Here is a 27,823-nt window from a genome sequence, read left to right on the forward strand (position 1 = left end):
TCCTACACTGTCCTTAAACATCACCTAACCAACTGTTTTAAATCCATAGGTAGAATCTCTGGCTACATCCTGTCCAGAAGAACTGCAAAAAGGAAATGTACTAGCCTGGCCAGATTTCCTGCCAGGAGTTGTTGGAAGAGTGAAGATAGATTACAAGAGTATATTTTGTGCTGGTTAGAATTTTACTTCCTAGAACCCATTTTTTCTTGAACAATACTATAAAATTCTTTTATGGGGTCAACTATGCTATCTTGCAGCCTTTGTCCTACTAACATTGAGTAAATTATTCTGATAAGTTGACAGTTAGAACATGCCATCCCTCATTCCTCAAATTCCAGGGGTTTGTAACAAAAGTTCATTGAAATCTCTGACAAAGATTTATTGCTTCCTGAATTGAGATGGGAAAAGAGTGAAGATGGTATTGGATCAGAAAAAAAATTTCCTGCCTTTTATCCTAAGAGTAATTGTATGATATTAAAATACTTGCTACCTCCTTGCTTCTTTTCCTGCAGATTCCTTTTCTGATTTTATATGTTGATGATTCTCAAAACCCTTTGGACCCAAGTGGGATGTAGCATGCATAACATTTCCCAAAGCTTTTTCCTGGATAAACTTATACAGGATCAAACAATCACATAACCAATTTATTCATTTTAGCACGTAGCTGTATCTCTTACTGTATGCATGTATTTTGTTCACAGATTGCCCATCTTTGCAAGGATCCATACCACATCTGCGGGCCTCTTCTGCTGATTTAAAGCCAGGGTCAAAAGTGAGCCTTTCCTGTGACCCAGGATTCCAGATAGTAGGAAACTCTGTTCAGCACTGCCTTAACCTGGGACAGTGGACACGGCCTTTTCCCCGCTGTGAAAGTGAGTTGTCTCAATGGCCTGGCAGGATTAGGAAGCCCTAGCATTTATTTGGCTCCTATCACTATTCATGGCCTGTTTATTTCTGCAGCTATCATGCACTTGAATCTATCCATGTTACAGCATATACATGTATGCTTAAAACTATGCTCATGTTTTGCTGAGCAGAAACTATATCATGATCAGGTTCTTACATGTTTCTCAGTCAGTTTCTAACACCCATGGGAGAAATTAGTCCATTTGAATCAGCTATCAGGTACTTTCCTCCTCAGTGGCATTAGGAGTGTGGAAGATACACAGGAAATGCTAGAATATCTCTGTGATTTTTAAATGTCACTGAGAATGGCTGGTTTGAAGTAGAAACCTTGACTTCAGTAAGTTAAGAACTAATTTCTTTAAAGGCAGCAGATATTTCTGTTAGAACTTGGCAGTGCTCCAAGATTTACAGGATTTCTTCAAAGAAACTGAGTTGTATGCATTCAGGCTGCCAAGTTTCTTTTGATTATATGATTCCTGCTCCTGCCTTTTTCTTTCCTTTGGTCCTCCTCTTTTGTGACTGCAGTTGCTTGTGTTGGAGGTGATTACATTTTCCATTTCAGCATAATAGTAAATTGGATCCAGAAGTAGATATTGCATAATCCTAGAATTTATATGTAATTTGGAGAAAATCATCAAATTTGTTAAAAATGTCTTTAAAATAATGTGATTTTAATACCTTCCTCTTTATTCAGTTGTTTATAGCACAAGTCCACAGTCTCATCTTCTGTTTAAAGAATAGCATGCCTGTGAGGATTTACCCAAAAGCAAGTCCTGCTGGGCAGAAGGAAAGTTCACTGACAGAGACAGCTTTGCGTTTTTTTGGTGTGTGATCAGTGACAAACCACCAGAATCCTGACAGTGTTTCTGATTTCTCTGTATTGGGCCAAGCTGAGCACAGAACTCAGAACAGGGCTGACCTGCCACAAACAGGCTGAGGGAATGAAGGCCAGACTCACCCACTGGCCTTTATTTTAAAGGTACCTGTTCCACGAGTATCTGATGAGTGAAAGTTGTTTGAAGATATCTATTTCCTGCATAAAAAACTGCAGGTTTATACTAGTGGTGTAGGCCTGAAAAAGTACTGATTGAATCAGGCTCAGTGGAATCACTGTCTTCACCCACCAGGATCTTTTCCTCTTGCTGGTGCTAAATATCCCCAAACCCACAGATGCCTGAGAGCCTGTCTTTGTTACAGGCTCTGCAGCTCTATTCCTCCACAGCAAGCACTTGGCTTCCATTACTATAGGCTTTAAATACTTGTTGTGTGATCCCTGCACACAGCTAGGGAACAAGGACTTCCTATAAGCCGTGTAGCTACAAAGATGAGCTGTGCGGCTGTTGGAATAAGTTCACGCCTTTTTGATTGAGATAAAGAAGCACACAAGCACCTCTGCTAGAATAAATAGAAACCTCTGGAAGGCAGGTACAGGGATGCCTTCTGCTGGCGTAACTGGGATCAGACAGGCTTATTTATTATTGTCAATCTAAGAGATGCCCGGGGTTCTGTGTGAGGTCAGTTCCAATCTCTCCATCATTCATGCACTTCCTGATCTCAGGCCAGTACCATAACTCTTAGCAGTGTCTGTTAGCTACTTTTGCAATGTTTGAACACAGTAACACTGAGCTTGCTTTTCAGCAAAGGGAAATAACAACAACGTCAAGCAAGACAAACTCAGTTTTCCTTTTTCTTTGTAACTCACCAAGGATCATTTCTTATCAGAAGTGTTCTGTGACTGAAGGGCATCTACTCAGATCTCAGCCACAGATGTCTCCTCCGAAGCTAGCAAAATTTTCTTAGCAGGAGCTGGAGAGTCCTGCTAAGTCTCTTATTGACAAACGCCCACAAAACAAGACCCTCCACTAGACCTGGAATTGAGTAGCTGCTTCAGGAAAGGACTGGGCCCTATTGCTAATGGGATTGTACAGCTGCAGAGGCAAAATATGCAGTAGTGGTTCTCATGTGGAATTATTCTGAAGATGATCTGTGTTTACTCCGCTAATGCCTGTGCCCTCTTTTCACCCATGTTGCAGGAATCAGCTGTGGAGTGCCTCCAACTTTAGAAAATGGCTTTTATTCAGCTGAGGACTTTTTTGCTGGCAGTACTGTTACCTATCACTGCAACAGTGGCTACTATTTGTTGGGCGAATCCAGGATGCTCTGCCTGGACAATGGAAGCTGGAACAGCATTTCACCATCTTGCCTTGGTAAGAGGTGCCATACATTTGGCTGCATGCTCTGACACCTTACACTTCTCCTGTGCCCTTAGGTTTGAGTGGACATTCATTCTGAAATTGTGGAGGCTGACCACTGTCCCAGAATCATAATCCAAAATGTTCACTTTTCTGAAATACGATGCTCAGCCTTATGTGAAACCAAAACTACATTCTGCCATCTTTCTCTGTCCATCCTCCGGTATGTCCCACATCCTGCATTTATCAAACATATACAAAATTATATACATAATAGGCCTGCATTGCACTCCCAGCCTTTCTCCTTCCATGTCCTGCAGTGTTGCATTCTGTGCTTTTAACCTATGCATTTTGTTGTGCTTCAGTATGCTGTCAGTGTCCTATGCTCTCTGACCAGGTGTTTTTAGATATTTCACACATGGAAATTGTAGTATTTAATATCAGATTTACTCACCTGAAGACAGTAGATGCTGCACAGGATTTCTGGTAAAGTAGAGTGATACAAAATGTACTGCATAGCACAATACAAACAAATTCAAGTTACTTAACAAAATACAGCAATTGCAACATACAGTTTAGGCACAATTCCAATGTGTTTTCCATTATCAAGCTTTATAATATGTTCACCATCATGATGTTGCACAGTAGCTGGGAATGAATATGTGGGTTAAGGTCAGCTCAAGCCCATTGCTAGTTGTCTTTATACCTCATGTTGACCTGAGCCACATACTCATTTCCACCCCTCCATGCTGGTCTGGCTAACTCAGGAAGACATTCACACTCTTTAATGAACTCAAGGAGAAGCATTTACAGTGCCAGTTGATCCACTCTACTGTTGATTGATGTCTGTTGAAAAGAAAGGCCACCTTACTGTCTCCTTAGTCCCCAAGCTTCATGGGCAGATTACCTTTGCCAGTGTTTTCTGAGCCCTTTTCCATTGTGGGGCTTTTTGGTGAGTCACACATGCCTGCCAGCAAGCAGCTGCAGCATTGAGAAGGCTGGGAGTGCACTTGTGGACACAGCTCATGCAGTTGCCACGCTGTAACTTACTTGCTGGTCATCTGGGTCTGATGGACCAGGTGCAGTGACGCAGCTTAAAGGTGAGACAGGCTGGCATTGTGCTGTGTACAGAGGAGTAGGTGTCACTGGTCTTGCAGGGCCATGTCTCCAGCAGACCCCTGCTGGGATCCACTAGTTAGTTGTACTTGGATCGCTGCAGTCTTAGTCATGCCTCAAATGGGAGTTGCACAGTAAAAAACTGGCAAGATCTATGTTTGATTTGACTCCTAAGCTTTTGTAGGTGCAGCACAGAATTTTTTCAGTCAAGATAAGCAAAAGAAAAGCCAACAGTCTTTTAGTTCTGCCAAAATTCACTTTGGAGTAGGTTTCATCTGGTTTCATAGCATCCTGTCCAGCAGCACTCCTTCAGAACCTACAAACATCATCACAGGTGTTTCAAGGCTGTCCAAATAGTTCAACCTCTATGCAGTAGGAGTCATGATGTTCAGAAGGAAAAAGCCTGTGCCCCACCTTCCAGCTTGCCTTGTCTCTCATAAAGCAGGCTAATGGGAAAATGAAAACAAGAGTGAATTTGGCACCCTGGCCCACCTTTTACCTTTCTGACTCATGCTTCAGGGAGCTGCTAGCAAAGCCTGGTACATCTATGCCCTGAAGCATTCCTTTTGTTCATTAGGGTCTGATTCACAGTGTACTTCCAACTCATTGGAAGTCTCTTGCCTAACAAGATATTACAGAAGAAGTAGTCATTCCACTTGTGCTGTGGTAGCACTTTGCATTTTCCTGGTACTTTTGTAATTGGCAACTGTTTTGGTATCAATGTGCAGGTGTCATCCTGCATGTCAGAAAGAAACTCCTTTTCTTTTCAATGTGTTGTGGTCTTTTCACACTGATCTGACTCATCCAGCAGTGAAGAATAAACACTCCAAATCAATAAATTGTCTTGCCTTTTTAACCAGTGGGTTTTTTTCTGGAAATGGGCAAAGAACCAAAGCTGTGTGTCTGCATGGTATACCTGGATCAACGGTATTTAGATGAAGATTTGTTCTGATGCCTTGAAGTGGCTACCTGAAAACAGAGGCTAGACAAGATTAAGAGAATAAAAGCAGGTATTTATTTGTAGGGCCTTTAAAGGTACACCCTGGGCAGTCAAAAGCCTCCAAGGGGCTCCACCCAAGATGGACCCTGGTTCACGGGTTTTTCACACTTTTATAAGTTTGGTTCATTTGCATATCAGGGTTAATTCTCCAATTATAATTTCAGGTAGTGATGTAATTACCCCAAGTTTGCTCCTCCTGTCAGAGGCTTTAGTTCACATATTTTGGGGCCTGGGACAACAAGGTGTCCTTGAGTTCAGGCCCAGAGAGGGTTTGTTATGTCTAACCAGCATGAGAGAACAGCAGCTAACTGGCTGTATGAAATTTCAGAGTTATATACTAAACAGGACAGGATTTGAAAAATACAAAAGTTCAGACTTAAGGCATCAGTTCTACCTTTCTTTAACAGTCTGAAACAGGCACATTTATACAGGGAATAATCCCTGATACCAGCACTTTTCAATTAGGTACTTTGAAATTGACTCTTTGCAATTTTGACTCATTGTTCATATACCAAGGACATTTCCTTCCTGTCAAGATTAAAAGATTCTATGAGGTATTCAGGAGTGAGGGATTTTTTTTTTTTTGCTGCATAGTACCAAACTACATGGATCATAAATTATCAAATGCAATTTTTAGGTGTGTCTTGGGGTGACTTTATGATGTGTATCCCATATCGCTGCCCTATGCCCAGAAACTAATTTTTGTGCCTTTCTATGCCTCTAAACTGAGCCTGAGAGGGGGAAGGAAAAACTGAGCAAAACTTTTTCAAAGCAGTTTGCAGCTTGTTCAAGGTCACACAGAGATAGACTTTTCTTTCAACAGCGGCAGGAGAGCGAGAGGGAAGGGAAGCGCCCGGCTTGCTTTTCTTTCCAGCCACCTTTTGGCAGGCTTTTTTCCTCAGCTCCTTTTCCTCCAGAGACTTGAACTTTTGTTTTCCTGGTACTTCGTTTTTTTCCTTTTCTCTCTGCTGGATTGTTTCAACATCAGAGCACATCAGGAGGACTTTCCACCAAGCACAGAGGGCCTGGCCCTGGGCCAAGCCCCAGCTCCGAGGAGACCAAAGGGAGGACTCTGACACTTTCCCAGGCTTTTTCTCCACAGTGAGAGATTTTATTATTTAGCATCATTATCCCTTTTCCCGTGTGTTTGTTAAATAAATAGTTTTTATCTCTTTCATTTTCCCTTGAGGAAAATTTATTTTTTCCCAAACCTGGTGGGGGAGGGTTGGTTGTAACCTGCCTTCTATCAGAGGATATATTTCTAAATTTGCCCAAACCGGCACAAGGTGCTATTATCATGTAAGTAGTTAATTATAATAACTAATATATTTTGAACTAATTTTAACATTTCTGGCAACTGCAGGCTCTTCTCAGGCCTAGTCTAATTCTCTTCATCAAAGATGGGGCTCTAATATTTTCAGAGCATTTCCCCTCTTGGCTGAGATTTCCTGTCTTATAAGTAGGAAGGTTGAGATATAGAGGATTTCTCAAGCAAGAGTTTAATGCAAGAATCCTTCCTCAGAGTGTCTGCCCAGACTAGTAGTAACAATAGTTACAATATCTGTTCTTTTGCAGTTTGGAAACCAGATACTTTCTGTGGAAGTGGTGGCTGAAGGTTAATAAGATTTATCTCTGATTTTCTCATGTTGTGCAGTGCTGTAGAACAAGTTATAATTAAAATGATAATAAAACTTTACAGTGAGTTATAGATATTTGTTTAAATATTAAATATTTTTACCAGAGGATCAAAAATGTGATTGCATTAACAGTGGTTTTTAATTATACTACTAAAAGTAATTCCTCTTGACTGTTAGTAAGACAGAAATTTAAAGCAAGTGCTCGCTACAAATAGCACACTAGAGACGTGTGTTTTGTGGGTTTGTTTTTTGCAGATGTTGATGAATGTGCTGTTGGATCGGACTGTGATGAGCATGCATCTTGTCTCAACACAAATGGATCCTATGTCTGTACTTGCATCCCTCCCTACACAGGAGATGGTAAAAAATGTTCAGGTATGGGAAAGAAAAACATCAAGCTAGCCTTTCCAAGATTCTGTATAGGCCAGTATCCTGCCTCCCACAGTGAAAGACAGCTGCCAATAACTGATATCTAGGATGGGCCTGCTTTCATCTCCAGGTCAGTTTATTCTGGATGAGGCTGTGATAAAGTGTCTCCTTTTGTTTCTTGAAAACTCACCTCTCCATATGGGTACAGCAGTCATTGGGATGCTGCTCCAAGACACACACACATGCAAAATCCTCTTCCACATGGAGCACAAGACCTGGGAAGGCCACAGTGTTTCACTTCTCAGAGCAGAGCTGTGCGGTGAAGAAATATTTTAATACAGGTTTCTGAGTAGGGCTAGAGCTGCCTGTGGAAACATCAAACAAGGTAATTCTGGATGAACATAACAAGACAGTGGCATAGGTTGGGATAAAAGGTAGCTGGGCTGTTTTCATGTTCAGGGAGGGACATGCTGGAATGGGCTTTCCCTCACTGAGGGAAAAATGACTGTAAGCTCTGTTTGCTTCTGATGATGTATGCAAACTCAGTTAGAGAAGGCTCGTCCATGTCAAGGTTAGCTTACTTGCATGAGCCTTCAGTGTCTGTCACTTACTTATAAAGCAAAGAAAAGGCTGTAAGCTACTTAAGAGTGTTTTCCATGTCCTTTGCCTTCCTACTTTCAGCAAATTCCCAACGATATCTCCTGCAGCTTATTTGTAAAACCTGACAATTATATTATTCGTCGTTTCCCTGTTCCTCCTCAGAACCCGTGAAATGCCGTAATCCAGGAAATCCAGAGCATGGCCATTTATATGGGGATTCTTACAGTGTTGGCAGTCAAGTAACATTTTCCTGCAAAGAAGGGTTCCAGCTGACAGGAGTGGCAAAACTTACTTGCATGGAGTCCGGAGAGTGGAGCCACCCGATACCCTATTGTGAAGGTGTGGTTCCCGGGGAGAATGCATGTGGAAATGTGATTTTATCATTAGAGAGCGGGAAGCGACAAAGCAGTAGTGAAGAGCCTTTAGAGACCGTGGGAGCTTATGAAACCCTGTCCTAGCAGATCTAGATCTCAGTGTTGAAGTCTTTGTTTTCTTAAGACATAAGCACAGTTGTCATATTTGTAGTAGTACTCTCTTAACAAAGATTCTCCGGTGCGTCAGAGGTATAGAATCAGTCTAATGCAAGCATTGAAGTGTATTTCTTCTCTACCCAGCCTTCTATGTTCAAGGAATTAATGACTTAAAGACCATTAACTGCGTCTCGGTGGATAAAAAGCAACAAGAAAGGACAGGCTGATGCACGTACATAGTCACGGTTTAAGAGCAGAAATAGTTTCTTTAGAAAACCAGAACAAATGTGGTGAAGCAACAGGTAAAGTGAGGAGTTGACAAAGACTGTCTAAGCAAAAAACCAGCTACTTTTTCTGTAGAGAGAGGTAGATATGGAGTCCTCTTGAGAGTCAAGCATGTGGTTTGTAGAGCAGTTATAACTACCTACTTCCAGTTAGTTCAGTTTCTCAGTAAGGTGAAATCGGATAAAGAGTCCTAAATGTCATTTACAGATTAGTCAAGAACTCATTGTTACTTAGGGCTTTCCACCTCTTCAAATCTATTGAGAGAAAACAAAGCAAATCCTAATTTTCTGTTCATTTGTGTTTGTGTTATATCAACCTCTCTTGTATTCCTGTCTTTTTAAAGCTATATCCTGTGGTGCTCCAGTTATTCCAGAGAACAGTGCCATTTTTGGCTCAAATTTTACATACCATAATAAGGTGGTGTACAGGTAGGAATTCAGTATGTTTGAAGTGCTGTATTAATAATTGATTGACAATCTGGCAGCAAATAAGAGTATGGCTGAATTGAGAGATTGGTTGAAATGATGGAGAGGAGCAAGATGGGATTAAAATAATGGAAAGATGTTTGGTTATAGATGTGGCTGTTCATTAGCAGAGCTGAATGTTTACTCCAGTACTACTTCTCTATGCCCTGAAAAGAAATGGTTTATGCAGGTGTGGATGATGAGGAAAAAAGGGATGGCTGATTATGTTGTGCATGAAAGGCTCTGTGTTTGATAGCACTTCTTTTCTTCTAACACAGATGCAATGATGGATACAACTTAGTGGGTGAAAAGGAAATTCTGTGCCTTGCCAGTGGCATTTGGAATCATGCTCCCCCCTCCTGTGAATTGGTGATGTGCCCTAGTCCACAGGGTATCAGCAATGGAAAATACACACTCAGTGGCACAGCCTACCTTTCCTCTGTGTCATACACCTGTGACAATGGATATAGGTAAATGCACAAACATTCCTGAGCCAAATGCAGGTGGCATGCCTGCTAGAAGGTCTGAAAGAGACAAAGCTGGGATCATTGCTTAGAAAGATAAAATACTAAGGCAGAATTGAAAAAGACTTCTTTATATCTTTAGGGTACTTTCTGTATTTTATCCTGAACTGGAGCAGTTCAGAAAAGTCACTCAGGATTTACTATGTACATATGTAATGCTTTCATTTTACCATCAAATGTATAAAAATATTTTGAATGTTCAGAAAAATAGTTTTCATTATTTCTGAAAGTTTTCATTTGTCTTTAAAGATCATTATACCTCTACAACTGTAGTTCATACCCAATATTAGTTTTGCTATTGCTTTACAATGCCTTTTGTGAAGGAACTTTCTGGAAGTTACTAATTTACTCTTTGAACTCTTTGTAGTAGTAATGTATTCTAAGGTTTTGTTCTGTTTTACATTTGTAAGCAATTATACTGGAAACGCATTTTTAATATGCTGCAATTTACGATTAACTCATTAATGCTATATCCAAGGATGCAGTCGTACATGCAGGTTTCTGCCTCTCCTGGTATCTGCTTGTACTTCTAGCAGATATACTCTGACATAAGTGGTCTCGTATGGACCTCTTTAGGGACTATTTTTTTCTGCATTTTCCTGCTGCAATAATTTCCTTGTCCAGATGCAGGCAGGCAGATGAGGTATGTTCATTTGGTGAATGTTTTAATTGTGTTAGTACAAATGGATACCTCAGCTGAAGTTCAGCATAGTGTTAAGTTGTAGATTCACGTTGTGGGCTTATCTGCACCGCACTAAACCAGGCAGTGCTTTTACCAATACCAATGAGTTTTTGACTGCGGAGTTTGGACATATAGGCAGGAAATACCATGTCAATTTTGACTCTTTGTCATTACCTATCTACCATAGCTTGGTGAGAGAGGTCCTCTCTCCTGTGGTCACCACTCCAGAGAAAGCCCTCTCGAACAGTGTCCATCTTATATATTACTTCTGGACCCAGTCTCTTCCTTCAAGCACCCCTTACGTGTTTTTAGTCTTAAACATATTGCCATAGGTAGGCAGAGCCCTACTTCCCTGACAAGGGCCTGTGCCAAATTTGTAAGAGCATTACAGGTCAGTGTTGTTCTTTTCCATTAACTTATTTCAGTCAGCTAAACATGGGGGTCTAATACCATTTGAGAGCAAATTGCAGGGAATCAGACACGTGTGGAGGGTTCTCAGATATGACCTACAGGGAGCCCAAAGGCAGCTGACGTAGCAGCTGGAGACAAGGGGTTTCACCCAGGGCATCTCAGGGTGGTGTTGCGCACTCTGTTCAGACACCTGAGTCACACCCTCTGAAACAATGCTGTTTCCTCAGCTAAGGAAACCAAAAAATACCATCGACTTCAAATGTGTGTGGCCATTCACTCAAGCAAAATCCTTTACCTCCTGAAGGAACTGAGTGCCTTTTTGTGAGCAAACTTGAACTGGAGCGTTTCCTTCAGTATTTTGGGTGAAGATAATGTTTTAAGTCCTTGGGTGAATCTGGTCTCAAGCGGAGGCCTGGCTGCAAGTCTCAAGACTGGCATACTGTTGATGGTATACAAGTAAATTTTTAAGCTTAAACAAATATTTCTTTCTTTTGTGCTCAATGATGGACAAAGCTACAGCAGGAATTATGTGTGTATCTGCACAGAGCATTGAGGCCCCACATGAAATCCACCAGCTTTCTCTTCAAAGTAATATGAAGACCAGCTTTTTTTGACAGCATCAGAGTGTTTTTCCATGAACAGAGGGTGACATTCTGTCCTCTACTGAAGTCAGTGTGAAAGACCCCTTGGTTTCACTGGAGCCAGGAGGCAAAGCAGCTCTTTCGCTCTCTATCCCTCACCTGGAATGAAATGGCAGCCTTAATAATGATCTTTGTGTCTCAGCCTTCAGGGACCTTCTGTACTTGTCTGTGCATCTTCAGGGAACTGGAACAGCACACCACCAACTTGCAATGTTGTGTCTTGTGGATCCCCTCCTGCCATCAAAGATGCAGTCATCAATGGAGATAACTTTACTTTTGGAAACACGGTCTCTTACACGTGTAAGGAAGGGTATGTAGATTAGCACTACTGGACACACTTGTCAGGACAAGTAAAACTGGTGCACTGTTTCATAAGACCTTTATAACTGCACACTAATTCATTGTTACTACTTCTGTCTTAACTTTTTGGAAGATAAATGCGCTGGAGATTTTTTTCATGGGCTGTCAAGTTAGTATGAGATACAGACATTTCTTAAAGTAGTTTCAGAGCAACTGAATACACTCTGGAAGAGAAGAATAGAGAGGAATCTGGGAGAATGATAGCACAATTCAATAGGAAGCCCTTTTCCTTGGAGTTACTACAGAACCAATACTTTTAGGGTAAACTCAAGGCTCTGATCATAACGAATTCCTTACGTTGCATCAAGGTGCAAGAATGCTTTTGGTGCAGTTTAACAACTGTCTGTTGTGGTGTTCTAAATTCTATTTCCTTAAAATTATGACTCTTTGTTTATTGAGGGGCAATATTTTAAATTCTATCTACTCTGTGTAGAGACATTTTCAGACCCTATTTCATCAAAGAGGAGGCTCAATTTAGATGATATCAAGCATGAAAGTATAATGCTGGACTCTGATCCTGCAAGACCCTTGGCACATGGTAATCTCTACAGTCCGTGAGCAGTTCTATTAAATTTCTTGGAACTGTTCTGCCTAAAAGGCAGAGTGGGTATGCAGAGCTTTTGCCAGTTGAAGTCCAAAGTGACTAGAGGATTTTCTGCTTTTTCTTGCTGTAAAAGGGTAAATTAACAAGCCAACATTTTTCTTATAAATGAGCTTTGCAATGTTATTTGAAACATAATTGAAGCAAAGCATCCTTGCTATGTTTTCTAGACTGTATTACAATTTTAAAAGCTGCTTCTCTTTCCTGTGCAAGCATTTTAAATGGGATAGGATAGCAGCATTTAAAGACTTTCACAGCTGTTTGTCTGTGACAGTGGATCGTGTTAAACATCAGCGCACAACAGGCTCTTTTTCTGGGGTCCAGTCATGAGGCCTTGAAAAAACAATCCTGCAAACAAGACAAAACACTTTTACAGATGTTGCTTCAAAATCTGAACAGCCTTCAGTTGGAAAGTTACTGGGGACTTTGCCGTGGTTATTGTTTCTTGGCTTTCTGTGGGAGCACACCACAGAGAAGAAAAATTAAGAAAACAGTCAAAGGTACTGTGAGTACACTATTGCCTGTTGCATATTTAAGCAGCAGGAGTTTAAGCGGGATGATGAGCAGGATGGATTAATGCCTGTCCCTGCATCCCAGAGACAGTCTGGAGAACTACAGCTACACTAACAGTATTAATGTGGTAGAATTTTATTGTAAACCATTTCATTGGGGTTTTTTCTAGTCAGCATTAATTTTTTGTTGGCATTCTAATATTTTACAGTGAGTTTTTAAGAAGAAGTTATTTTAAAGTTTCTATATGCATTATTGGCAAGAGCATCTCTGGGTAACTTACTAAGAGGTTTCACTTTGCTTGTGTGAAAATAGATTGAGAGGGCTAATACAGAAACACAAAAGGCCTTTCTGGGCTTTTCATCTCTTTCTTTTCCAACCAGTTTTGCTAAACAGTGGGATCATTTATTTGAGGATTGCATGGATGGTCACAGCACAATACTAGGTTTGTTGTAGTAGTTTGAGCCAAAATGGAAGTTCAGAAATGGTAATTGGATGGACAGATGAGAGAGAGGCAACATGCACATGGTGTGCTGGGATATCCACCATTGTGGTACCTCACCCATGGACATGTAGGCTTTTAGTTTTTCCCTTTGAAGTTGACCATATCTTTTTTAAACAATCCTGTTCTTCTGGGGTTCTAGCAAACAAGCTCATACTGCAGGGGCATCAGGAAACTGTAGAGTTTGACAGTGCCTGTCTTTTTGACTTCCTATGTGGTTTCCTTATCCACAGTTACACATTAGTTGGCCCTGAAACCATAGAGTGCTTAGCCAGCGGCAAGTGGAGTGTGAGCCACCAGCAGTGCCTGGCAGTATCCTGTGACGAGCCACCCCCTGTGGAAAATGCATCACCAGAGAGTGGCCACCGCCTCTTTGGTGACATAGCTTATTACTTCTGCTTGGATGGTTACAGCCTAGCTGATAACTCTCAGCTGCTTTGCAATGCAGAAGGGAAGTGGGTACCTCCAGAGGGCAGGGACATGCCCCACTGCATAGCTGATTTCTGTGAAAAGCCATCCACCGTCTCATACAGCATCCTGGAGTCCATTAGTAAAGCCAAGTTTGCAGCTGGCTCCGTCGTGAGCTTCAAGTGCATGGAAGGCTTTGTTCTGAACACTTCGGCCAAGATCGAATGCCTTCGAGGGGGCCAGTGGAATCCTTCTCCTCTGAGCATCCAATGCATCCCTGTTCGCTGCGGAGAGCCTCCCCACATTAGCAATGGCTATGCCAGTGGGTCCAACTACAGCTTTGGAGCAGTGGTGGCTTACAGCTGCAACAAGGGGTTCTACATCAAGGGAGAGAAGAAGCGGACCTGTGAGGCCACTGGCAACTGGAGTGGCAGCTTGCCCACATGTCACCCAGTGTCCTGTGGAGAACCACCTCAGCTTGAGAATGGCTTTATTAAGGTATAGAATGAGTTTTCTCATCTGCCTGGTACCATGGCAAACTGAATATATCTTCACAACTGTTGCTGTTGGGGTTTTCTTTCTTCTGTTTTGCTCTTCTGTTAAAATTGAGGAAGTACAACATTGGATGGTATAAGAAAAGGGAAAAGTGGGTGGATTTGCAGCAGAATCGTATCTGAAAAGCATAAACTCTTCCATGGGATTTCCTATCATAAAGTGGGTTTTCAGTTAGGGGACTAAAGATGCCATATGGCATTCAAGAGATTTCCTTAATGTCTTCTTCATTTGTTTGATTCTTGGGTAGCTTTCAAGGGCCTTCTGGCGATGTTTGAAGTAATGATGCCAGTTCACAAGCCTTGCTATTTTCACTGCTATGGAAAAAAATCTGATATGCAATACATAAATCACCTTGGGATAATTTCTCTTCTTTTGATGTAAGCACATTTCTCTACTGAAGTCAGAACTTCCCTTTCCTTATTAAATTAAATTGCAATAATACCTGAAGTTTAAAATCTTCTTGTGGCAGCGCAAACCTGTAACAACTGCTTAACCTGTGTTTTGCTTTGATGCACAAGGATAATATTGTGGTAAGGAAGATCATAAACACCATTATAAAGATTTAACCTTGAATTTTTGAAGCATTTTTCTTCTGAACATCCTCTTCCTTCCTTAAATCTAACTACCAGGGAATCTTCATTTACTAAATTTGGTTGAGGGGGAGGTTGGCATTCCAACTCCTGTATGGGTTTCCAGCAGTAATAGAAACAATTTCTGTTCAGACTCCCACACAGATGCATCTTCTAATTAATGCATATCACTCTGGTTTGTCTTCCTTAGGTAGAATCACTCCTTCATATATTCTTTACAGTTGGAGAAATTTTTTATTACCTCAGGCAGAGCTCAGACTGCAACTTTGAGGTGCTCCTCAGCTGCCTGCTCAAGGCCCTGCAGCTGCATATGTGGCATTTATAAATGTCTCCTAGTAGCAGCAGATTTGAGGGCTCCAACTTTAGATGCACCTGGAAACTAAAGAATCATGACAACAATAGGACATTTGATGGCAGCTTGCCCTGATCCATTTCTTTTCCATCTTTCTGTCCACACACATTGTGGTCTCATGGGTCAGAAAGGGAGAAAGCAGGGGAATCCTTCTCTAAATTTTACCTTTTAAGCCTTGAATTTTCTGTTTTCTTTTGGAAGTGGTCTGAGATTTCCTGAAAACAGAGTATATCATTTGAGGCAAGATATTTTGTGCCAGCCTTTAGTGCTGCCAGGGATTCAGCTAGAAGCTAGACCAGGAGAACACAAGAAATTAAATCAGTCTCCTATTGCCCAAATCATGTGTCTTTATTTCAGACATGTCTCTGTCCTATCTGTTTTTCAGAACACCACTGGACACTTCTTTGAAAATCAGGCAAATTATCAGTGTGACTCTGGTTACCAGATGGTGGGGAGCTCAGTGTTTACCTGCCAAGCAAATCGGCAATGGTACAGTGAATCACCTCCTTACTGTGCTCCCCTCAGCTGTGGAAAACCACCAGCCATCCAGCATGGCTACTCCAAGGGAGAAACTTTTGATATGGGCTCCAAAGTTGAGTTCTTCTGTGATGAAGGCTATGAGCTGATTGGAGATGTTTCATGGATATGTCAAAAGTCTGGGAAATGGAGCAAAAAGCAAAGCCCCAAGTGTGTGCCAACAAAATGTCCAGAACCACCCTTGGCAGAAAATCATCTAGTCTTAAGGGAAGTGTCTTACCAAGTCGGTGTTGTACAGTTCTCCTGCAAGGAGGGTTATGTTTTGCACGGCTCCTCTGTACTGAAATGCTTGCCCTCCCAGCAGTGGAATGATTCCTTTCCCTTCTGCAAGGTTGTACAGTGTTCTGCACCACCCTATATCCCCTTTGGAGACCCCTTGACTGCATCCCTTCATTTTGGTAGCACTGTGAAATACATGTGCGTGGATGGGTTTTTGCTGAAGGGCATGTCCACCATCAGATGCCAGGCTGATGGCTCATGGAGCTTGCCTTTGCCAGAATGCATTCCTGTGGAGTGTCCACAACCAGAAGAAATTCAGAATGGCATAGTTGATGTGCAGGGCCTCACCTTCCTTAGCACAGCCCTCTACACATGTAAACCAGGCTTTGAATTGCTAGGGAACACAACTGTCCTCTGTGGCGAAGATGGACAGTGGCTTGGGGGAAGGCCAGTTTGCAAACCTATCCAATGCCGAAGGCCTAAGAAGATCCTCAATGGCAAATACTCATTCACAAACTTCCATTACGGGCAGACAGTTAGGTATTTCTGTGACAGAGGTTTCCAGCTCCAAGGGGAGGAAACGCTGAGATGCCTAGAAACAGGAGAGTGGAGTACAGAGGTCCCCTCTTGTAAAGCCATAAATTGCCAGCCCCCTCAACCCATTGAGAATGGCTTTGTGGAGGGTGCAGATTATAGCTACGGGGCCATGGTCATTTACAGCTGTGTACCAGGCTTTCAGCTGTCAGGCCTTGCCATGCAGACCTGTGAAGAATTGGGGTGGTCTAGCTCCACACCAACCTGCCTTCCAACAGACTGTGGCCTGCCTCCTCACATTGACTTCGGAGAGTACGTGCAGTTGAGACATGGGGAAAGACGTTCTGACCAGGAGGGTGTTACAGAGAGTCCCTCCCTTTCGCATATGTTGCTGGCTAACAATATGAAAGAGTTCAAAACTTCCTTGAAGGAGGACAGTGCAATACAGCTCACCACCTTCTTATTTGGAACAATCATTTTATACACATGCTACTCTGGCTATGAGCTGCTGGGAAACCCTGTTCTAGCTTGCCAAGAAGATGGGGCTTGGAACGGCACTGCCCCTGCCTGTATTTCAATAGAGTGCACCTTGCCGTCCCCCCCAGAGAACGGTTTTTTGGACGTCACTGAGAACACACTCGGCAGCGCAGTGCGGTACACCTGCAAGCCAGGATTCACACTGGTTGGCTCTGACATACGGCTGTGCTTGCCAAGTCGAGAGTGGAGTCACACTGCTCCTTACTGCAAAGCAATAATGTGCAATTCACCTACCCAGCCTATGAATGGGAAGATAAGAGGGAAAAACTACACATTTGAGAGTGTTGTCTACTATGAGTGTGATCCTGGTTACCAGTTAAATGGCCCTGCAGAGAGGAGATGCCTAGAGAGCCAGAAATGGGATGGCAGTGAGCCAATTTGCATTCCTGTTTCCTGCAGCCCACCACCAGTTTTGGAAAACGGTCAGGTGACTGGAGAGGACTACACGTTCCAGAGACATACAGAGTATAGCTGCAACGAAGGGTTCCTGTTAGATGGGGACAGAAGGAGAGTCTGCCTTGAAAATGGAAGCTGGAGCGGAATCAGTCCAGTTTGCAAAGCTGTGACCTGCCCTGCGCCGCTGCCTCTTCCCAATGGGAGAACTACTGGCTCAGATTTCAGCTTTAAGAATGAAGTGCACTACCAGTGCAATGATGGTTACAGCCTGCAAGGAGCATCTACGCTTACCTGTCAGAGTGATGGTACGTGGGACTCAGAAGCTCCACACTGTGAACCAGTCATTTGTGGACCCCCCGAAGACATCTCCCATGGCTTTCTGAATGGCTCAGCCTTTACTTATGGAGAATTTGTCCACTATATATGCTTCCCTGGTTATGAGCTGCATGGCAATCCCTTACGGCAATGTCTCTCCAATGGCTCCTGGAGTGGAAGCCTTCCATCTTGTCTACCCTGCCTGTGTCCTACACCACAGATTCAAAACGGGGTCGTTCTTGGTACAGATTTCAGCTGTGGGATAAGTGTCCAGTTTCAATGCCTGGAGGGCTTCAAACTGCTGGGGCCTTCTGTAGTCACCTGTGAGGCAGCTGGAAAATGGAGTTCGGGGTTTCCTCGCTGCGGACAGGTTTCCTGCGGTGCTCCGCCCATCATCCCCAACACATTTATTAATGGGAGCAGCTCTGAAGATGAGAACACCATCATCTATACCTGCTTGACAGGTTTTGTCATGAAGGGGAGTCCAGAACTGACTTGTGTGGAGACTGGTGTGTGGAAGAAGCCATACCCAAGCTGTGAGCTATTAAGCTGTGGCCCACCACCATCTATCCCAAATGCAGAGGTTCTTGGAAACACTTACACCTATGGAAGTAAGGTCCAGTACAGGTAAGAATTATGTTGCTATTCTGTTTTCATTAGAAGTTCCTGAAGTAATGGAGATGGAAGGTTTATGGACCCTCTGTTAGTGCAAATTTTATATACTCAGATTGACAAAGCCCACATTGCCATGCACTTCATAAAATATTATTTAGACAATTCATGAAAACTCCAGAAAGGCATTTCAGCCTGTTGGGCTGATGCCTCCACTGATTTTAATTTCCCATTTCTGTTTGCTTTCCTATTCTCCTTCTCTGAAGCACTGGTTTCAACTTACAGGTTTTATTAGCAGGTGACAGCAACAGTCAGCAGGGTGTGCAGCTGCTCTCCTCTTGGCATTGTATTTGTGCTTTCCTTCTGCTTCAGGTGCCTGTTGTAATACAGAAGGGCTGATATCTCTCTTGCTGTCAGCAAGTTACTCCTTTGTCAGATGTCAGGAACTGAGGGGTTTTTTTAATTTCGTGAAGGGTATACACTGCAGATCTCTTTCTCCAAGATGAAGAAAGCCCTGGCAAAAGGGAAGATGGTTTTTGATGGTAAAAGCAAATAATGGTATGGGACAGAACTGAGACAGAGATGGCAGGTGGGTGAAGTGAACAGTGTCAGTCATTTCCATGCAACTTTAAAAAGGTGAAAGGAGTACTTTTGTTGCAGTTCTACAAGCGAACCCCCTAGTGCAAGCCAGTTGAGATGTTCTTGGTAAAGCACCATTGAGTCAGCCTTAAATGTCTAAGCAAATGGTCTGTGGTCAGGCTAAGGCTTGGTTTATTCTTGGAAGAAAGTGAAATCATCTTTAGAATTGCTTGGTGCTCACACACACTCTACCTCACCAAAGATCCTCCTAACAAAGAGAAGAGCAGTGTAGGAACTGCACTAAAATGTCCAGTGCCCTCCAAGTACTAAAGCCATCAACTCACTTTCCACTGGGATGCTGCAGCAGTATGAAACAGCACAGAAATTAACTCTGAAGTTTCCAGTTCTTGCAACAGAATTAATTCAGTCCAGACATACTTCTTACAGGCCTGTCTTGAAATAATAGAGAAGTTTTAAGATGTGCTTATTAACAACTAATGTTGAAAAATTGCTGTCCTGACTTTTTAATTTATGGGTTAGCTCATTCCTAGCTGTGTCTCTGTGGTCAGGTCTTCATGCTGTGTTGCAGATGTCTGGAAGGCTACACAATGGCAACAGAAGTGGATGTATGCACTTGCCAGGAAGATGGACAATGGTCCCCTCAAAGTATTTCCTGTTGCCCCAGAAAGTGTCCCCTCCCGGGAAATATCACTAATGTAATCGCTCTTGGGAACAACTTCACTGTGAACACAAGCATCACTTTGTCATGTGTAGAAGGCTACACTCTGGTGGGAACAAGCACATCTACATGCAAGGTATATTTTTATTAACACTGTTTTATTCTGCTGTTTATTTCTCAAATTCAGGAGTCCTTCTCATACCTTCCTTACCTTTTGGCCCTTAACTGGACACAACAAAAAAATTCAAAGCATATCCTGCAAAATATAAAATGTTTAGTTGTTTCCCAGTAAGAATGATTATTTGTTTTCTATGTATAGACTTTCAGAACTAGAAATTTTTTATTTCTTCTTCCATCAAAAGCTGTGGTTGTTCTTTAAAAAAGCATTCATTTTGTCACATTCCAGGCCTTAAATCATGTCTGAGATTTTAAAAAATTATGTCCAACATTTCTAATGTATTTTGATGATTGAATGCAGAGCTTTTTCTCCAAAATAACAGGCAACACACGTTTTAATCCAATGTACACCTGTACAAACTTTAATCCTCTGAGTGTTAAAGAACAAACATCTTCATCAATTCTGCTGGTAACCTGCTGTCACATTAGCTGTGGACAACCTCATCTTAAGCTTGTAAATAGACTTTTAAAATCACTAGCTATGTTCATATGAGAAAAGCTGAGCACGTGTGGGTTTGCAAAGTATTTCTTATGGAAATGTTTTCACCTTATTTTGCTGTTTCAAGTATCTGTGGAAGTAGGAGTAGGTGTCTTTGACTAGTGTTTCTTCAGGTATCAGACTTCCCTTAGTGAGTCAGAGAAGGCTGCTGAAGCACTTAGTCATGGTGTTAGACATTCAACCTGGAGAGAAATACAAAACATGAAATCAGGCAGATGTAGTTTTCATTCTTCTTATGTGTTCCCTGAGTGATAAGGTGACCTTGCACCAGTGACCTTGCTTTTCCAAGCTTCTTTTTCCCATTTTACTTTTTGTTCCTTCTGTTTTGTAAGTCTTAAGCTAAGTGTTCCTGCCAAAGATAAACTCCAGTCTATGCTGACATCTTAAAAGTGTTACTTAAATTACCAAGTTTTATAAAAGATTGAACAGATAGTATTGTATCTCTACACCCACAGCAACTGGATGCTTCTACTATGATTTTTCTTTTTCAGTTAGATATGAATTCAACATATAAAGCAGTGCTTTTACATTTCTAATTACATTTCTTTTTTCAGGAAAATGGTGTTTGGCTGCCACCGTTTTCTGATGACATCTGCAGTCCTGTGTCCTGTGGAACTCCAGAGTCTCCAGAGCATGGATTTGTGGTTGGCACTAAATACAATTACAAAGATGTGTCTCTTTATAAATGTGATTCTGGCTATGAGTTACAAGTAAGCAAGCTCAAATCTCCAACACTCTAAATTTTAGTTGTCATTCTCAGTTCCTGTGGGATTGCTGTGGACTGTCTCATTCATACTGATGCCATAGAAGCTGGGTGTCTGCTGGTTTTTTATCTGTAGAGAGTTCATGGTATGTTTGGGGTAGTCTTTGAGTGGCTTAAGGGTATAGTCAAAGCAAATACAAGAATCCTGTTCAAAGGTATACGTCCAGCAGGTATCTTGCAGTGTTTGAATTTTCTTAACTGAAGACCTCTGCAAGTGCAGCACTACACATGCTTGTAACCATAAGTCATAGAAGAGTTAATTTCTCATATTCTGCTCCCTTGACCTGGTTCTTCAGCCAGAGTTAGATTGCATTTTTTCCTTCCGTTTCATGGTGTCCCAAGCATTGTCTGCTGTGCCAAGAGTTGTGTCTTCCAGACTTAAAGTTCCTCATAAACTCCACTGCCCTCAGTTGTATGACATTGCTAGATGGTATTAAAGTGATAGATCAAAGATATTCCAGTTTGCTCAATGAAAGCTTTATTCCCTGATGGAGAAGGAATCAAATTTCTTTCCTGTCCATTGTTTTTATTATGGCTTTTATCCCCACCTGAGCTCTGAAACGGCATTGCTTTCCCAGTATCAGGACTCAGGCTAACAGGTTCAGAGTTGTCTCAGGGGTGTTTTCAAAAGCTGCAGTGAATTTAGAAATGGCAGTATGTTGCTGAGGCACAGCATGATCTCCACCATCCCCAGGTGATGACAGAGTGAGACACAAGGTGAGATGTCTCCAGGACAGAGGCTGGCTCTTAATGCTGGTTTTGTGAGTACCAAGCAGAGTGCAGGATTGTGCTTCCTTTGTACAGTCATAACACCAGTAATTAATTAAGAACTTCGTGCATGTAAAATCCTCCAGTCAGAAGTTAATTCACTCAGTCAAGATAAAAATAAGAAGATTTTGGAGAATGCTTATTAGGTAACAATGCATTTAATTTTCATGGTGTTGTCAAATAGGCAATATTACTGGGGATGGAGGTGTTGGTATTTAGACAAAAAGGTAGAGTTGCTGTTTCAAATAATTTTTGGAAGGAATAAGCCAGTGGTTTTATACAGTAATAAATTCTTCCAAATATCTTTGTAATCCAGTTTCGCCACCTAGTGTCAAACTGTGTCCCTGCTGTTGAAGGGAAGTCCTGCTTTTTTCCTTTGGGAAGAAAAGTCCGCTGGGTGTGATGCTATGCAACAACATGTCAAACAGCTGCCCTTTATCGATGGGTTTGCTTTGTAATGAAAGTACAGTACAGTAAGGGACAAAATTAAATATTTTTCTCCGTGTCTCAGAATAAAATAAGACTTAAATCCTGGGCTATTAGACTGTCTATCTAACTTTTATGTAAGAAAGAAATAACGTAAATTATAGGCAAGTATAAAGAATGAGTGTTTGTGATGAGGTTAAATCAGCTCATCACATTATAAAACATGAGCTTGTACTGTTGTTGAAAAAAATTGCTAGTTGAATTTCCTGTAAGTGAGTCCTGAAAGGAGAAAATCTGTCCTCACAACACATTCCTTGGAACAAGAATGATAAAACTGACAAAAAGATGATACTCTAGAGATAAGGTCAAGAGAACTGACTAACTGGCCCCAGAAACTTTTGGTTTATAAAGAATACCCATGATTTTGCAGAAGGGAGTTCTACGATGAACTCTACTAGTAGACTTGAACTGTAGCACTTCATTTTCTCTTTACATGGGTTGCACATGGAGAAAAAGCCTCCTCGCCTTGCTGGGCACTAAAGCTGATGGGATAAAAGAGTTAACTAAAGCTAAGTTGTTCTTTGAAAAAATTATCTGTTGTTTCACAGGGTGATGCAGAACGAACTTGCCAAGCAGACAAGCTTTGGAGTGGCACAGTGCCAGTGTGCAGAAGTACGTTCTACCTGAGTCTATCACTTAATGTTGGTCAAGGGTGATATCACACAACAGAAATCACTAATGCTCATTTTGCTTTGTAACTCATACTGTCTGCATTTACCCCTAAACGTTTTTGGTAAGTACCACTGATAACAACCTGGAAGGGTGGCAGAATTGCTGGTGTGTGCAGGTAGTAGTGTGAAGGAAATCTCTACACCTTTCTGCCTTGCTTCTGTGCAGAGAGCTTCCAGGTTTAAATAGTTCTGACACTTGAAGTCATGATTTCTGGGGTTACTGAGGACCTCTGAACATTAGTTGCCAGGAGTCACAGGTATTTAGCATCCTCAAATGTAATTCTATGGATATCATTCTCAAAGGTACCTCACTTCTATGAGATGTCATTGATCACAGTGCTGAAATAGGAGTTTCTACATAAATGCTTACATGGACTTTAGCTGTTGGCTGAAAGAGGAAACAATTTCCTGAGGCTTCCTGCCAGCACAGCCACAACAGATTTTTTTCTTTTAGCAAGAGTTGGAAGCAACAAGCATGATTCTGCTCTGCTACTCGAGGGCAAATTCCTGGCAATGAGAAGACAACTGCTGCGTTCTTTCCTGTTTCTCAGAGTAAAACTTGTGGAGCAGCTGTGAACAGGACGAGCCAGATACATTCTGTTTGATTGGAAAGTATTGCTTACTTTACAGGAATATCATGTGGACCCCCAGACGTGACAGAAAATGGATCTGTTCAGGGAGAGGAGTTCCTGTTTGGCAGTGAAGTTTTTTACAGCTGTGACCCTGGCTTTGAGCTACACGGGGCAAGCAGAAGGATTTGCCACGTTGACAAAAAGTGGAGCCCTTCCGCCCCTACGTGCGTGCGTAAGTAGCAAGCAGAGCCATGTGTTGCCCAGGAAAGCTAGAGCAGAAGGAGAGTTTTATCTGGCTTCCTCCCTGTTTTTCCCTCCAGCAGAGGGACTGTAAAAGGAGGAGTCAGAGGAAAAGCCCAGCAGAGAAGTTCTCATTGGCAGTACCTCTCTGATCTGAAGCAAGCTCATTTTGGCACATTGAAATGGCACAAACATAGAATCGTGTTCAGGTCAGTAGAGTAGGAATGTGGCCTGCTGTATCTGACTTGCCTTGAATTGTGCTGTGCAGAGCCTTGGATATCATATTCATCCCTGCCATGCCAAAGCAAGTATATCCTGGCCACTCAGTATGTCTGGATATCACAACTGTGCCCCCAAGGATCAAATCTGGGCTCTCTATCAAGAAGATAACTAATTAAGGGAGCTTGAAAAGAAGCATTTATTACTTATTTCATACAGCTTATAAATAAAATGCCAATATTTATAGTCCTTACCAATAAATAATTTTCCTTCTTCTCCTGCTGAAGTCATAGTCCTATGCCTTGCATTCTTCTCTCTCACCTTTGGTGAATTTACTTGGTGTCCACAGTGTGGGACAGGGGTCAGGATTCTTCTTAATTACTGCCATTGCTCTTGAGCACGTATTGAGATCATCTTCCACTGTAGGGGCACAAAGGAAACTGAAATAGCCTCAGGCCTACACAGAAGAAATATTCTGGATCCTCTGTTGACTTGAAAATACCTCATATCTTAAAACAACACCAAATACTTTTGGACACATTTTCAGGTGTCTGCAGTGTGAACACCAGAAGAAAGGGCAGGGAAGGAATTGTATAACGCGTAACAGTTCACAGCTTCTTTCTTGCTGTCTTTCCATTGATTCAGGGTGAGAACAGAGCTATCAGATAGTGTGTGACTCATAAAAAGAACAGTCTTCATTGTGTGTATAAAACTCAAACATTTTCTTTTCTCCTAGAAATTACTTGTGGGCTGCATCCCTCTATTGAAAAAGGAGAGGCCATTTCTACTGGAAGCACATACAGAAGTAATGTAACCTTTGTGTGCAACTCTGGATACCATCTTGTTGGGCCCCAGAACATCACATGTCTTGCCAATGGGAGCTGGAGTAAACCCTTGCCACTGTGTGAAGGTAACTGTTTGGTTTCACGTCCTGGAACATTCTGATCTGGGATAAGCAATAGCTCCTCCCTTATGCATGCATATCATATGATTCAGAGACTGAGTTGCTTTTGAGAAATGATTCTGTAATGTGGGGTTTCTGGAAAATCTGTCAGTGGCAAGAAAGAATGATTTCCATCTTTCTGCCCCACTGACTGCAGTATGAAGTCATAAATGTGTCCTTGTTTCCCTATTTTGCTGGGGCTTTACTCCATCACCGGGAGGAGCTTCTTCTCTAGGTTGGCTACATTTCCTTCCCAGGGCTATTGAGTTTATCTTCTTCAAGATTTATAAGTCTGTGTCAACTTTAAGCATATTGTGTTATTAATTCAGGAATTGTTGGAAGTCCAGGACTAATATCAAGCTGAATTAATAAGACTCCTTCCTTTGCAGAGACCAGATGCAAAATTCCAGTTTCCTTGCTGAATGGGAAAGCAATGTATGAGAACAATACAGTTGGCAGTACAGTAACATATGCCTGTGAGAGGGGATACAGCTTGGAAGGAGAACCAGCAGCAGAGTGCACAAGAGATGGAAGATGGAGCAATCCCTTGCCTCTCTGTAAACGTGTGTGTTTGCTTTGTAATGGAAAAGTTTTTGCAGAGGAACAACAGGAGCAGTTACTAATACAAGCTAAAGCATTAAGCTCTCTGAGTGTATTTTTGTGACAGTAAAAGAACAAGCTGTCTTCTGCATAGTTCCCTTTAGTTGGAAAGCTGACATAAAATGGAGTTATTATAGTCAGCCGTATAGTAGGAGCAGGTGAGAGAATCATTTGGAGGAGAAGGCAAAAGGGAGACTTTATAGTTGTCCACAAGTGACATACTGACAGGGTGTAAAGGAAGAAGCGCCAGACTCTTGTCAGAGTTGCACAGTGGTAGAAGGAAAGGCAATGGACACTAGTTGCAGTAAACGAAGCTCCAGTGAAGTTTCTGAAGAAACTTTTTACCGTCAACAGAGTCAAACAGAGGAACAGAGACTCAGTCAGAGAGGACATGACATCTTCATCCACAGAGTTGCTCAAATTTCGACTGGTCGGGTTCCAGGGCATCTTCTGACCTAGTTGGCCCTGCTTGGAGAAGCAGGTTGGATTTAATGGCTGTATAAATTCTTCCGCAATTTTGTGAAATGGCACATTGTGTACATATGCACTGTGCACACACACACCCACAACAGCCTTCCTTGTTGCTGTATGTGCCTGTAACTAATGTTCAAACCTAGTGTAGTCTTAGGATGGTTAATTGAGACATTTAATTTTTGTATTACAAAGTATTTCTTCATTTTAGTATCAAGAAACTGACATAAATCTCTGCTCTTTATAGAGCAAATATTTTCCACATTTGTGATGAGATCAATAGACCATGCAAGAAAGCCCAGCAAGCTTACAGCCATAAATAAATAAAATTAGAGAAATGCTAAACTCTAATGAGTATCACAATAAGTCTCTCATCAAATAGCTGAATTTTTGCTGCTCTTTATTGGTCCAGCCCCTCCGAACATGAAGTAGGATAGATCTGGTTCTCTTTTGTAGAAAGGTTATGGGAAACAGGAAGGACAAGAGAGAATGGTTTCAGAGTAACAAGTAGGATATTTCTCACTTAAATCCTTAGTATGTCCTCTCCTGGCATCAGCACAGTATAGTAGCAAGCCATGTGACAACAGTGAATTAAACATTATTTTATTATTTTATGACCCAAATCTCATAATTTCAAATCAAATTACAAACTGGACTCATATGCAGTATCCATTTCTATTGCTTTTCATATGTTTTGGGTTTGAAATTTGCAGAAACTATTCTAAAGTGTCCTCTCTTCCTTCTGGCTCTTTTTCTTTCCTTCTTTTCCCTCACACCCTTTCTTTGAACAGCAAACCCTTGTCCTGTGCCTTTCGTAATCCCAGAGAATGCCCTTCTGTCAGAGGTGGATTTTCATGTTGGTCAGAATGTGTCCATCAGGTGCAGGGAAGGCTACCAGCTGAAAGGGCAGTCTGTAATCACCTGTAATGCTGATGAGACCTGGACTCCAGCAACAGCGAAGTGTGAAAGTAAGTACATGACACATGGTTCCACAGAGATTGGTACTTCCCAGAGGGCTCTAAGAAGCTCTAGAGAAGAGCTGTGTCTTCTTTCTTTCTAACAGAGTTATTTCTTTAAAAGGATTCAGAGTACGTCTATGTGGGTTGGTGCTTCAACAGTATTCATCCTACTATTTACTAGGCCCTTCTGTAAAGGTATTCTCAATTTACCTTTTGCAAGCCCTGGAGCTGGAATTGGTTGTTGGATACCCTAAATAACCTAAGAATGATTCCCATGAGATTACGGATGATGAGACAGGTTGCAGAAAGAGGTGCTGCCTTTTATTATATTTTTTAATACTGACAGAAGGCGTAGTGTCCTTTTGCAAGCATGTCTGAAAGCCTTTTGGCTTCTTCCAAGCATATTGTTTAGATTCATGGCATCACAGAATGGCTTGGATGGGAAAGGATCTTAAAGACTATTTAGTTCCAACCCCTCTGCCATGGGCAGGGATGCCATTCACTAAATCAGGTTGCTCAGGGCCCCATCCAACCTGGCATTGAACACTTCCAGGTATGGGGCATCCACAGCTTCCCTGGGCAACCTCTTCCAGCACCTCATCACTGTCTAGGTAAATAATTTCTTTCTAATATCTAAATTAAACCTGCCTTCTTTCAGTTTAAAATCATTGCCTCTTGTTCTGCCTCTATCTTCTCATATAAATGCTCCCTTAAGAAATTGGAAAATTGCAATGAGGTCTCCCTGAAGCCTTCTGTTATCCTTGCTGAATAATCCCAGCTTTGTCAGCCTGTCTTGATAGGAAAGTTGCACCTTCCCTCTGATCGTCTTTGTGGACCCTTCTGTGGACTCACTCTAACAGATCTATGTCCTT

The 27,823-nt window shown here is 41.9% G+C and overlaps 1 protein-coding gene and 1 long non-coding RNA gene across 5 annotated transcripts in view; one reads left to right on the plus strand and one right to left on the minus strand.

Moving 5' to 3' along the window:
• SVEP1 (sushi, von Willebrand factor type A, EGF and pentraxin domain containing 1) overlaps positions 1–27,823 on the plus strand; it is a 119,618-nt gene that overhangs the window by 77,673 nt on the left and 14,122 nt on the right. Inside the window, exons 29-45 of one of the 2 annotated variants that reach the window (XM_032095312.1) lie at positions 50–173; positions 702–872; positions 2,940–3,113; positions 7,107–7,226; positions 7,983–8,159; positions 8,919–9,003; positions 9,318–9,509; positions 11,440–11,607; positions 13,504–14,176; positions 15,561–18,340; positions 19,494–19,719; positions 20,814–20,969; positions 22,825–22,888; positions 23,578–23,751; positions 24,715–24,888; positions 25,311–25,484; positions 26,784–26,960. In XM_032095312.1, the coding sequence (XP_031951203.1) occupies positions 50–173; positions 702–872; positions 2,940–3,113; positions 7,107–7,226; positions 7,983–8,159; positions 8,919–9,003; positions 9,318–9,509; positions 11,440–11,607; positions 13,504–14,176; positions 15,561–18,340; positions 19,494–19,719; positions 20,814–20,969; positions 22,825–22,888; positions 23,578–23,751; positions 24,715–24,888; positions 25,311–25,484; positions 26,784–26,960 (5,809 nt within the window). Of the gene's footprint in view, positions 1–49; positions 174–701; positions 873–2,939; positions 3,114–7,106; positions 7,227–7,982; positions 8,160–8,918; positions 9,004–9,317; positions 9,510–11,439; positions 11,608–13,503; positions 14,177–15,560; positions 18,341–19,473; positions 19,720–20,813; positions 20,970–22,824; positions 22,889–23,577; positions 23,752–24,714; positions 24,889–25,310; positions 25,485–26,783; positions 26,961–27,823 lie in introns of those variants that run through there. The other variant, XM_032095313.1, reaches the window with a different exon arrangement.
• Positions 19,754–27,823, minus strand: part of LOC116437558 — a 60,514-nt gene continuing 52,444 nt past the window's right edge. For 2 of the 3 annotated variants that reach the window (XR_004237361.1, XR_004237359.1), the window contains exon 3: positions 23,577–24,398. This is a non-coding gene — a long non-coding RNA (uncharacterized LOC116437558). Of the gene's footprint in view, positions 20,442–23,576; positions 24,399–27,823 lie in introns of those variants that run through there. The other variant, XR_004237360.1, reaches the window with a different exon arrangement.

This window comes from Corvus moneduloides, chromosome Z (genome assembly GCF_009650955.1).
Source record: "Corvus moneduloides isolate bCorMon1 chromosome Z, bCorMon1.pri, whole genome shotgun sequence".
Classification (NCBI taxonomy): domain Eukaryota; kingdom Metazoa; phylum Chordata; class Aves; order Passeriformes; family Corvidae; genus Corvus; species Corvus moneduloides.